Source organism: Onychostoma macrolepis, chromosome 07 (assembly GCF_012432095.1).
Source record: "Onychostoma macrolepis isolate SWU-2019 chromosome 07, ASM1243209v1, whole genome shotgun sequence".
In the NCBI taxonomy this organism is placed as follows: domain Eukaryota; kingdom Metazoa; phylum Chordata; class Actinopteri; order Cypriniformes; family Cyprinidae; genus Onychostoma; species Onychostoma macrolepis.
Window position 1 is genome coordinate 31218702 of NC_081161.1, and position 12744 is coordinate 31231445.

At 36.5% G+C, this 12744-nt stretch overlaps 2 protein-coding genes across 9 annotated transcripts in view; one reads left to right on the plus strand and one right to left on the minus strand.

Annotated features, from left to right (window-relative positions):
* tln2a (talin 2a) overlaps nt 1-11440 on the minus strand; it is a 53406-nt gene extending 41966 nt beyond the window's left edge. The window contains exon 1 of one of the 4 annotated variants that reach the window (XM_058782014.1): nt 11324-11440. The gene's annotated coding sequence lies outside the window, so the exon portion shown is untranslated. Of the gene's footprint in view, nt 1-11023; nt 11147-11323 lie in introns of those variants that run through there. The other 3 variants (XM_058782017.1, XM_058782015.1, XM_058782016.1) reach the window with 3 other exon arrangements.
* vps13c (vacuolar protein sorting 13 homolog C) overlaps nt 11175-12744 on the plus strand; it is a 59720-nt gene continuing 58150 nt past the window's right edge. For 2 of the 5 annotated variants that reach the window (XM_058782006.1, XM_058782008.1), the window contains exons 1-2: nt 11366-11515; nt 12620-12721. In XM_058782006.1, the coding sequence (XP_058637989.1) occupies nt 11476-11515; nt 12620-12721 (142 nt within the window). In that variant the 5' untranslated portion in view covers nt 11366-11475. Of the gene's footprint in view, nt 11326-11363; nt 11516-12619; nt 12722-12744 lie in introns of those variants that run through there. The other 3 variants (XM_058782010.1, XM_058782005.1, XM_058782011.1) reach the window with 3 other exon arrangements.

Genomic DNA, 12744 nt, shown 5'->3' on the forward strand with positions numbered 1-12744 from the left:
CAGCTACATGGTGTGACATCTATTAACACGGGTAAATGGATTTGATTGAAAAAACCTGCACAGGCACACGCTCACTTTTTTTCCCTGAGCACTTCCTGTCTTCATTCAGCCTGGACAGGATGCTCAAACAGAGCAAAGTTTGTTACTCTGTCCAGCAACTAAAATATACACATTGAGGTAATCAACCTACAAATAGTGCACTTATAATATTAAAATGGGATGCAGGAGAAAGTATTTTATCATAAAAATGATACGCGCATCATCTTGCAGAGTCAGTGTTCCTGGTTCAAAGCCATTTCAACGCACATAAAACCCTAGAAGAGACCAGCACAGTATTCACACACTGAATTATACCCCAATCCGTTACATTTGCTTGAATCTCAGAGACAGTTATTTCCAAAAATACAACGATAAGACCTATAGTAGATCAGGACCCTACATAAAATACATTTTATATAGACAATGAAATGAAATCCTAACAACATCTCATTACTATTTGAAATATTTCCTTCATACGTTACAGTTCAAAAGTTTCAGGTTGCTAAGATTTTTATGCTTTGAGTCTCATGTTCACCAAGGTTGCATTTATTTGATCAAAAACACTAATATTAAAATGAAATTTATTTTTGTGATGACAAAGCTGAATCCTCAGTGTCACATGATCATTCAGAATTCATACTTATTTGCTGATTTGGTGCTCAAGAATTATTTATTATTATGGTCGAAGCAGTTGTGCATAATATTTTGGTGAAAGGATTCTTTGAATAGAAAGTTCAAAGCAAAAGCATTTATTTGAAACATATCCTGTACAACAATATAAAAAAGTCTTTACTGTCACTTAAATGGTCATGAACTGCCTTGTTTTATTATTTTGTACTGTTCTCTGAGGTCCTCTTATAATGTTATCAAGATTTTTTTTACATCAAAAAACAATTTAGAAGTAATAGGCTATTTTCTGTCCTTGCTTTAACCACCCTCATCAGAACGCTCTGATTGAATAGACGTGGCGGATTGTAGACTTGGAAGTAAACGCCCACTGCTACGATTGGCTAATAGTTGTGTATGTTTGACAGCCTACATCCTTCACAGATGAACGCTGCGATGATTTAGGTGCAATGCATAAACACTCAGTATATATGAAACAATCTGTAATAACAGACAAAGCAATAGTAACCACCTAATGAAAACAGTTACTCACACTTGTGTGGTGCGAGATTACTGTCGGACCCAATATAGTCAGCACAGTTTCAATCTTTCTGAAAATCCCGCATCGAGCTGTGCCTTGTTTGCAAACAAATCCAAGGTAAAATGAAGTGAACAAAGGACCAAGTTCTTACTGACACAGTCAAGAACTTCATTAATCAAGTTCATCCACTCTTTCCTAACATTGGGATCTGAAGGAAGGCAATGCAAAGATTGTTTTTCCACAACTTTGCACTGCAAAGCATCTTGTTGTATTCAGAGCCATTTTTATCATTTGGTTTCTACATAGACCTGTGTTCACCTCTCTCGTTATTTACACTACACTACACTGTGCAAATCGGTGGGCGGGGCTAACCAGACAGTGCTGTAGAAGCAGGCGTTGATCATCTTCTGCGTATGTGGTGTTTAGCCACACTATTGCATCATAGAATAGAACATTCCACAAGCTGTCATTTTGGCTTCAATATAAGCCATTTTTAGACTCAAGAAAGTTTTGAGTTCTGAAACTTAGGGGATGTTTCTATAGTACAATGATCTCTTATGTCAAAATATCAAGGGAATTTTGGTTTCTCAGTTCATGATGCCTTTAATGTATTTTTGCTTAATAAAAGTATCAATTCATCAAAAAAAGTAGCAAAAGAATCTTACCGACCCTCGAACACTAGTATATATGAAAATCTAATAACAATCATGTCAATATTAGTTATTAGTTAATAAACCATATTAGGGCTGCACAATATATTGCATGCGATTGTTCAAATGGAACGGCATTTAATACACAGAGCCGTAGTTCACCGACAAGCTACGCAATTCGCGCTCAGAATCGCAGATGAATCGTCTACAATATTGAACGTGATATTGCGTAGCTTGTCAGTGAACTACGGCTCGGTGTATTAAATGCCGCTACATTTGAAAACAGGTGATGGAGATTTATTAATAGTCACAGAACCGGCTTTACTGACGAGATGCGCATGATAATCGCATGCGATATATCGCGCAGCCCTACATTCCATAGTTTCAAAGCAAGTCAGATCAGTTCAAAACTGGCACAAAAGTAATGCCTCTTAAACATATTTTGCAAACAGAGAAGAGTTTGCAAAGGGAAATAGACTTCAGTCAACAGCAATAACATCTGCAAAAGCATCTCTTGCTGCAGCCAAGCAGCCAATCAACAGCCTCCTGCTGGTCATTAGCTGGTTTAATGACTATTTTCACTGACAATCCAGCTCGTTTAACAAGACTGGGGCAACACTTAACATGCTGTACACTTTCATAAAGCAGCTATTCCTGTGAAAAATGAGCGGCGCTAGACAGCTTAATCCGAACTGTCACTGAGATTTTGGGGATTAGCAACTAAAACCACTGTCAGCTAATGAGGCTATTACTCATAAAGTATGCATATTAGTGGACCCAGCAGTGCTCCATTCTAAAATAGAGTACAAGTACTAGAGCAACATCTGCATACTTTAACAAATGACTTATGCACTGCCAGGGAGAAACACAGTCATTTTGCCGCCCACATCTAAGGTAAGGATCATATGATTTCCTGAGCCACAACTATGACCTCAGAGCTGTAACAGCTGTAACAGATCACACAGATCTGGTTATGGACGTTATGTCTCGTACTACGAGATGCACCTCAGAGGATTACACCACATAGCCTTCCAGTAAACATGCCAGTCAGGAGTTACATGCCTGGATAATCTGCTCTAGTCTGTTGTATCCATTTAGTTCAGCATTAGGGAACTCCAAGAACATGCCACATAAATAAAAGACCATTTCCGAGCATTTAATTAATGCAGAGCTGTCCACATGTAATCGGATCCAGCTGGAGCTCTCAAGACACTTTCAAAAAAAAAAAAAAAAAAGAAAGAAAAAGTGCTCCACATTAAGAGGGAGAGAACGTTTGTGGGGGAGTAACCTTCATGGAGCAGGACACCCAGGTTTGCTTTTCCTTTTCCGTGTGGCTACACAACACTAGATCTCGGCTGGAATCCCACTGGTGTTCCCCTCACCAATAAACACACAACGAATCACCTTATATATATAGCCACGGGACATGTAGGAGGTCAAATCTGGCTCCAAACTCCAAACTGTCTTCAACATGATCTTGTCCTAATGGGCAGTGGGGATTTGCGTAAACAATGTGTATTTTTAGAATCAAGAGTTTGAGAAGAACAGCAGAAGTGTCACATCCTCCACTTCTTTTTATTAATGTTGTTCCATTTGGCCTTAAATGAATTCAAACAGTTTATCTGTCAAGTGTGTTTATCAAGTGTGTTAAAGCACCATTCACTCATTTATCATGAAGAATAAATGTAAAAAGAATATTTAAAATAACTATTTTTTAATGATTTACCAATCCCTGACCTTTGATAAAAAGAATACATACATACTCCATAACTCAGATGTTCTGTCAACACAGAGCCCTTTGAAGGTTAAACTGATGGTCGACAAATATTAGCATCTCTACGTCAAGGCAAATTCCAACTTTAGAAGGACAGAGGGGGGCCAAGAAGGTAGTAAACTGAGAGTGAGACAGACAGAGAGACAGACAGAGAGACAGATAAAATTGGACACATGCTAAAACACACCCCTACTCATCTTCATGCAGCAAAACTTCAGCAACATTTATTAAAAGTGCTTTAAAGCCTGAAACTTCAATGCTTTTTAAGGCAAATAATATTGTTGAACTGTTGACAAATGTTTATGGACAAATAGGTGTCAAATTGATGACATGCTTTCCCAAAAACACATTGAGGGTACAATCACTTAGATATAATATCAACATTTGCAGGAAATATGATTTTAAAAAACAATTATCAAAAAATATTAACACTAACACAAGTGAAGCAAATGGTCATGAGATGAAGCACTGTCCATGCCGTTTACTCTATAGATCCATCTGTCATTAAGGACTAGTGAGGTCCATTTAAAGAACTGTGTTGCCAAGCTATATATATATTTACAGCTATATAAATGTAACATAACTTGCATGTTTATAATACTTCAGATGAGTTGATGGTGTAGCAAAATAATCAGAGTGTGTGGAGATTTCTGTAAGTTATAAGTTTACCGAGTTCGATCACATGATTCTTTACAACTTACAAGACTTACAGTACGGGGCTGTTTTTCCAGGAGTTGTGCTAGGCCCCTTACTTCCAGTGAAGGCAAATCTTAAAGCTTCAGCATACATTTTGGACAATGCAATGCTTTCAACTTTTTGGGAATAGTGTGGGGAAGGTCCAGCATGACTGTGCCCCAGTGCACAAAGCAAGGGAGTTTGGTATGGAAGAACTTGATCAGCCTGGACAGAGCCCTGACCTCAGCTCCATCAAACACCTTTGGAGTGAACTGGAATAGAGCTTGAGACACGCCTTCTCGTTCAGCATCAGTGCCTGACCTCAGAAATGCTCTACAAGATGAGAGGGCAAAGATTCCCACAGAAAGACTCCAAAAACTTGACGTGAAACGTGAAAAACCTCCCCAGGAGAGTGGAAGCTGTTAGAATTGCAAAGGGTGGGGGCAACTACTGTACATATCTAAATACATATGTCTATGTATTTAGAATGCAATGTGATTAAAGTCCTGGCTGGTGTAACAGTCAGATGCCCCAATACATTTGTCCATACAGTATATGTTTTAGGTCCCATAGACTCTTTAGTAAATATAAGGATGCAGCCCTTCCTTCACATATGATTTTTCAACAACTGTTTAAAAGTTCAGTTCCTATAACTAGGGATGCATTGACATTTAAACTCTGGCTGATATGATAAGCCAATAATTACTACATTTATTTTTTCTGTGGAATACAAAAGAATATATTTTGAAAGTTGATGAGGTCCAAACAATATTGGACCCCTTTGACTTTCACTGTAATAAAATTTTTTTTTTTTTGAAATATATTAAAAAAAACTTTTTAATATGATAACTTGTATATATATATATATATATATATATATATATATGCACATACATGCTTAAATCACACAGGTTGTAAAGTAAAGTTTTTTCAGTGAACTTTTATACACTGTGGTATTTATGACAAAAGCATGATAAAAATCATAAAATGGAAACAATTATTCTGAAATCTCTCAATTTCAAATCTACTGTCTTCTAAAATAGCTCTTAAAATAAATTGTGAATAAATATTGTTGAAACCTTACATTTATCTGCATGTACAGACTGTTTGAGCAGCTTTTAGTCTAACCCATTTACGTTGTAAAGGTGGAGAAATGGCAGCACCACAGTCTAGTCTGTTCCAGTTACAATACAGGGAATCTGGGAATGTCAGATCTATGCAGCATACGCAACCCAGCCAGCTGCAGACTGGCTCAGAAAAGCCCCTCCACTCTCTGATTTCATGTAACCATATTGAGCCTCATGTCAGAGGGCAAAAAATATTCTGTATTCCCAAAAATACCCTGACAGAGAAAGAACTCTATTCAAAGTGACAGGACACACACAAGCTTTTATCTTCAGATCTATTTGCTCATATGAGCACCTGAGCCATGTCCTCTACTAATACATTGTCCAACAATCCATCAGACCACTGTATTTCTCTTTCAGCACCTTTCTTTGATCACTCATCTACAGCTCCAGTGGAATGTGTTCATGTGAAAGAAGCCTCCACGAACCCTCATAGCAGTTCGGATAGGAATTGTACCTGCCCTTTCTGGCAACCAACTCACAGTAAGCACAAGAGATCACAACGAGCCAGATAGCCATTCTGCCGAAGGGGAGGCAGCAATAGCAGAAGCTCCCGATATAACAGACTGACCTGGATCCTTTTTCAGCACAGAGAATGTGGGGGGAGAAACAGCCTCAGGCCTCCAAAGTCAAACTCAAACTGCAAGGCTCCAATAAGTGTTCTGTTTGACAGTATGGAGCCAAACGCCCTGCTTCACCACTTCACAGCTACAAATTTTGTATCAAGGTGTCATTTTGTTGAGTAAACACATTTGCATGTAACTGAAAGATGCCTGTGATTTACCAGCTACAGTACTGTTTAAAAGTTTGGCGTCTAAGATTTGTAAAATATTTTTCAAAGAAACCTTCTGCTCCCCAAGGCTGCATTTATTTGATCAAAAATACAGTAAAAGAATTAATATTGTGTATGATATTAAAAACTGTTTTCCATTTAATATATTTTAAAATGAAACTTACTGCAGTGCTGGCAAAGCTGAATTTTCAACACCCATTACTCCAGTATTCATGTTCAAGAGACATTTCTTATTATGTTGAATACATTTGGGCTACTTAAATGTTTTTGGAATATGTGAGTTTTTTTTTATTTGTTGTCGATTAGAAAGGTCAAATAAAAAAACATATTTGAAATGTAATTTTTTTATTCTATTGCAACATTATAAATTCTTTAGTCTTTACTGTCAGTTTTGATAATTTGCATGCATGCTGAATAAAAGTACTTTTTATTCTGGCTAAATAAAAGCATTCCTTTATTATTATAAAAAAAAAAAAAAACTGACACCAAATGTCTGAATGATAGTGTTTTTTAACCAAAGTCAAAAGTGACGAACTAAAAGAATTTATGACCGCTAATACGAGGAACTGATAAAATAATTAGCAGCAAACCACCACAAGTTTGTCAGCTGGTTCCGATAAGATCGATTACAGGATGAAATATGTGAAATGAGTGATATAGCAACCTGTCAATAATTAAAGGGATAGTCCACCCAAAAATTTTAATTGTGTCATTTCATGATGAGACTTTTTTTATTCTGTGGAACAGTATTTTTTATTTCAGTATATTCATTTTATTAAAAGTATTTTCTCTCTATACAATAGAAGTGAGTGGGCTCCAAAGTTGTGCTGTTCACAATATCTTGTTTCATGTTCCACAGAAGAAACGAAGTTTGGAATGATATTAGGGTGAGAAAATGACAGAGTTTTCATTTTTGGGTGAACTATTGCTGATACAGACACAAATTTGAGTTAAAGGCAAAAATGTCTATTGTAATAATTGGTTCTTATCACAGAGGTAACCAAGGTTCTAAATGTAGAGAGTTTTGGTGAGGTCACAGCTCAATCAAACCTAAAGCTTTACTAAAACTTATGAAGCCAAATTAAACAATTAGGCATTTTCACTCAAGATGAAGGCGCAGATAAGAGTAAGTGGCAAAACAAGGAAAGCAGAATTCAAAGAGAGAGAATGATGACAGGTGTAGTGTTTTATCAGTTGCTGTTGGCGGTCGTGCTCAGAAATCACTGGAGCTAAAGGATGTGACACCCGCATACCCAACGACACCCCTGCTAATTATAACCGCCGCATTTGAAGAGGAGTTGCAGTCAAACTTCCACCTCAACCTTGTGAGAAAATTAAGTTAAGTAATAGTTCACTCAAGATTAAAATTCTGTCATCATTTACTCACTCTCATGTTATTCCAAACCTGTATGGCTTTATTGCTTCCGTGCAACACTGAGTTTAGCAGAATGTTCACATTTTAGCAGAATTTTCAGTAGATTAGCTTCACTGTTCAGAAGACTTGTCATATAGACAAATAAATACTAAAGTGTTTTATTTTGGAGCCTGACAGCCCCTGTTCATTTAGTGTGAACATTCTGCTAAACTTTCTTACTCATTGTACAATGTAAGACAGAAAATCAAACAGGTTTGATATGACATGAGGGCTTGTAAAAGATCTAATTGAAAAATCAAACATTTGTGTAACAATATGGCACACAATATGCTAAGAATTTCAAATTCCAAATCTTTATATTGACTCAAATAAGTTTTCAGTAGTTCTCTGAAATGTAGAATGGAAACTTCTGCACTTGTCCACGATGGAACTAGAATTGGGCAGAACATGCAGGTGTGCTAAGACTCATTTGAATGCAAAAGTATGCACTCACATACATCTGTAAGCTTGCTACCATTCATGTTCAGCAATAAACAAACAAACAAAAAAGCCCTTCAAAATACCAAGACTGCTGGTGGTCTAAATTTACTAAGGCATACATTATATGCACTTGAAACATGCCTTATACATACACCACAGTTCAAAAATTTGGGGCCAGTAAGATTTTTTTTAAATACTCTTATTCAAAATGGATCCATTATGATCAAATGTGACAGTAAAAACATTTATAATGTTACAGAAGATTTCTGTTTCAAGTAAGTGCTATTCTTTTGAACTATTCACCAAAGAATCCTAAAAAAAAAAATGTATAGTGAGAATCCTAAAAAACAGTTCCCACAAAAACATTAAGCGGCACAACTGGTTTCAACATTGGTAATAATAAGAAATGTTTTTTTGAGCATCATGTGAATGATTTGCGACACTGAAGACTGGAGTAATTGCTGCTGAAAATTCAGCTTTGTTGTTCCAGGAAAAAATAATATTATAAAATATATTACAAAAGAAAACAGTTGTTTTAAATTGTAATAATGTTTCACAATATTACTTTTGAACAGTGTAAGTGTTAACAATTAGTGGCAATTAACCATGAAAAACATTCTTCTCAAAGCAAGCATGCACATTCATAAGCTTTGCTGGCTGACATACAGCTCGGTCAACATCAACATATATATAATGAGGTGTACGATTAGCAGACAGACCTCATTTCTAATGCAATATTGTTCAGAGGAGCAACAGGCTTATCTGAATCCCAAGTGCCTGGCAAAATAAACAAAGAGGACTTTTCATGATAAGGGACCATTCATAATTTAAAGAAAAGAAAACGAATAAATAGATTGTTTGAGGTTCCATTATAAAAGAGCACGCTTTACTCACTGGTCTCATTTGACATATGTCTAATTCTCTCTATAGAAACCAACTGATCCATAGCATTAAGGGAACTCTTTTTTTTTTTTTTTTTTTTACGGTCACGTTTGGTGTGGAGAAAATTTACTTTTACTCGCCTGGTTCTGGCCTTGCAAAATTAAATGGCATTTTAACAAAGAATATGTGGCACATTGTTGGAGTGAAGACAGCGCCAAGTGATGAGTTGCTAGCAGCAAGTCAATGAGCTTGTTCACCTATACAGTGTAAACATGCTGAGAATCAGGAACCTTGCCAATAAGGTATGACCCATGGGCAAGCTACCAATAAAAGTGACAGCTGTGATAAAAAGCAGCTGCAGTTTGTCAAAAGGACAGCAGATAGTACTCTACTTGATGCCTTTTCCTAAGCTACTGGATTCATCAGCATCAGCAGTCCATCAGCCCATAAACAGTAAGCAGACCTGTCTGTCTCCGTCAGGTCACTAAATGCTGTGAGACGAACTTAAGACTTTAAAAGCAAAGTAGGTCTACAGTGCTAATAAAAGGTAAAAGTACAAAAATAAAACACGCAGTCCATTCTCAATGAGAGATTACAAGCGCTTAGTGAGGAGGATGAGTTATACTGACTCATAAAAGTGCTTAATCTTGAATGTGCTGCACACATGAGCCTTGATGTAAGAGAAACCTTCTTTACCTGAATCTCACTAAAACAAAAAATGAAAATAAAAAAGCATTTCAATAAAAAACAAGTTTCTTGGCACTGACAAACAAGATGAAGCTGAAGAAATGTACTTTCAATGTACAGAAAAAGTTACAAAACAGATGATTAATCTACACAGAGAAGCTCTCATAAAAAGACCACTTTTATCCACTATGCTAATGGAAATTAATGAAAGCTCCTTGTCATGAAGTATTTTTTCAGTTTTTAAATTGGCAAAAGAATAACAAAGCATAAAAGACAAAAGTAGCATAATGTTGAGACATGTGGTAACACTATATGGGGTAAGCAGTCACAATGGAAATCTTCCAAAAAAAAAAAAAAAGGATTTTCAGCTAATTTTAAACAGTAAAAAGCACCTCATGAAATAAGTAGCCTAATAAACAACTTTATTGTCATTATAAAATATACAAGTTTTGTTCAGTAAGAAACTGTAGTCACTACATGGTATGAAATTACTGCATTGAACAAGTATTGTTTAAAGCCAACATACAAAACGAACATATTTGTATAATCAAAACCTTTACTCCAAACCTAAGGTAACTCCCCCACTGCTTGACTTTCTTTTCAAAAGCAAACACAGGCTTATGTTTGATAAACTTGAAATATATACAATTTAGCAAATGAATGAATAGCAAGTAAATTAAGTAAAAAGGTGAGTAATGTAATCAAAGACAAACACAACATCCGAAGAACAATGAAGAATCCACAAGTATAAGAGGGGATGTTTAAATGTGATGACACAGAGGGGTGTGGCTTCAGCATGGGCTCCATGTGTCTGGACCATCACAAAAGCATTTGATCCCACTGTTGCGGCTGAATGTGGGTAGTTGTTTTAAGAGTGATTTAAGGTGTAAACGATGTCAGAGTATGGACTGTGCAAGAATGGAAAGGTTATGGTAATGCGGATTGAGAGAGAAATGCAGTCCTTGAGCCTATGATTATTGTTGCGCTTTAAACACACTGGAAATGAATTCTTCTAAAGAAGCTCACTTCTACTCTAAAAAACATGTTTGTAAAATATTAAATGAACTAATTAACTGCAAAGTTTTATCAAAGACAGAATGCGCTGAATATGGCGTTTTCTAGTTGCAATCCACAAAAGTTAAGCATCGCTTATTCAGATAAACAATGCAAGCCTTGCCAAGTTTGAAATCTCAAATTAATTAATTAATTAATTAATTAATTAAATATATATTTTTACTTTACCGTTTTTATTTTCATCCATAGCCCCCTATGTCTCGCGAAAAACGGAGCGAACACAAACCACCAAACACGAGCAAATTTTGCCTTAATGCAAATATCAGTCATCATCCGTCTTTCTGCATTTCAGAGACAAACGTTTAAGTAGTTAAACTTACCAAATACAATGCAGAAACCCACAGTGTTCCCATCGATTAATGTGCGCGTGAATTAATTCTCCTTATTAGCAACTGGTGAAGCATGTGAATCATGTCAGATGCGATATAAGGACTCTATGCACGTCTCTGTCCAGCACACACTGCTTATTTCCACGCACCTCTAAATCCCAATCCATTCAAACACTGCATGTGAGATCGGTCTTGCCGTATTAATACATAACACATTAAAACACACAGCGATCGCGGATATTTCTGTGCACAATTCGCCGAACACTGAAATCTGAGCACACTGGATCTTACCGGTGAGTTTGTTTACCGCAGTTTCATTGCAAGCTCGCAGCCGCTCGATGCACAGTAAACTACGGTCTTGTCCTGCCTCTTTGGAGTAAATCCCTTCTCGATTTACGGAATTTACCGAGCCCAGCCGATCACTAAAGGTGGGACTAGAGGAAATGCGTCATGCAGACCGGAATTCAGGGGAATGTAGTCCTGGTCAGTAGTCGGCATCTGCTGTGTATTAGTCAGTTTTTTAAATTTGTATTACATTATTATATTTGAATATATGATACAATATTTATTCGCATAATTTACCAAACCCTACTGACATAATAATTATATAATAGTATAACACACACACACACACACACACACACACGTCTGGTTTGTCATCCTTGTGGGGACTCTCCATAGGCGTAATGCATTTTCTACTGTACAGACCGTATATTTTTATCACCCTACACCTAAACCTACCCCTTACAGGAAACTTTCTGCATTTTTAGATTGCAGAACTTCATTCTGTGTGATTTATTAGCTTGTTTACCCGTGGGGACCTCAATTTAGGACATGAGTCCCCATGAGTCTGTGTGTATTCAGGTTTAAGTCCCCACCGGAATAGAAAAACAGGTTCACACACATCACACACTGAGTTCTATGTTTTATGAGAACCTATTAACATAGCGATTTCTGTACAAACTTTACATTCTGTCCCCTAACCCTTAACGCTTACATAACATATTCTGCATTTTTACATTTCAATCAATTAGTCGATCAATCAATAATGATTTATAAACTGTTTTCCTCAATGGAAATGATTTTTTTCAGATTTTACTTTTCTTTTTCTGGATATTTGCTCCCCATAAGGTACACTCTCAGACAAAAAAAAAGGTACAAACGTCACTTAGGCAGTACCTTTTTTAAAAAGGTATACTTTTGTACCTTATTTACCCCTAAAAGATGCATACAAGTACCTTAAAAGTATATACAGAACCTAAAGAGTACAGATATCAGTACATTTTCCAAAGGGTACCGCCCCAGTGACAGATTCGGTACCTTTTTTTTCTGTGAGTGTAGGAATACCTGCACCACAAATACCACACATTTTTATAGATATTAGCTAGGCAACTTAAAAATAATTCTGCTCATCATTTTATTTCTTGATAAATACTTAGTTAAATTACAAGTGCAAATACAATTTTAATAACACACTTCCAGCATCAGAGAGAAAAATAAGAACGACAGAGCGAGAAAGGGAGAGACTCTCTCTTTCTCTCCTCTATCATTCTGTTTTTGATGTGCAGTTGTAAATCATCTTCCCAGTTTTAGGGGATCTAGCCTCAAGCTTGACTGAAGTCATGGATTGTGCAGTCAGGCACCTGGAATGTATTATAGATGTGTTGACCCAACAAACCTCAAACAGGGGTGAGTCCACAACAGCATTCCAC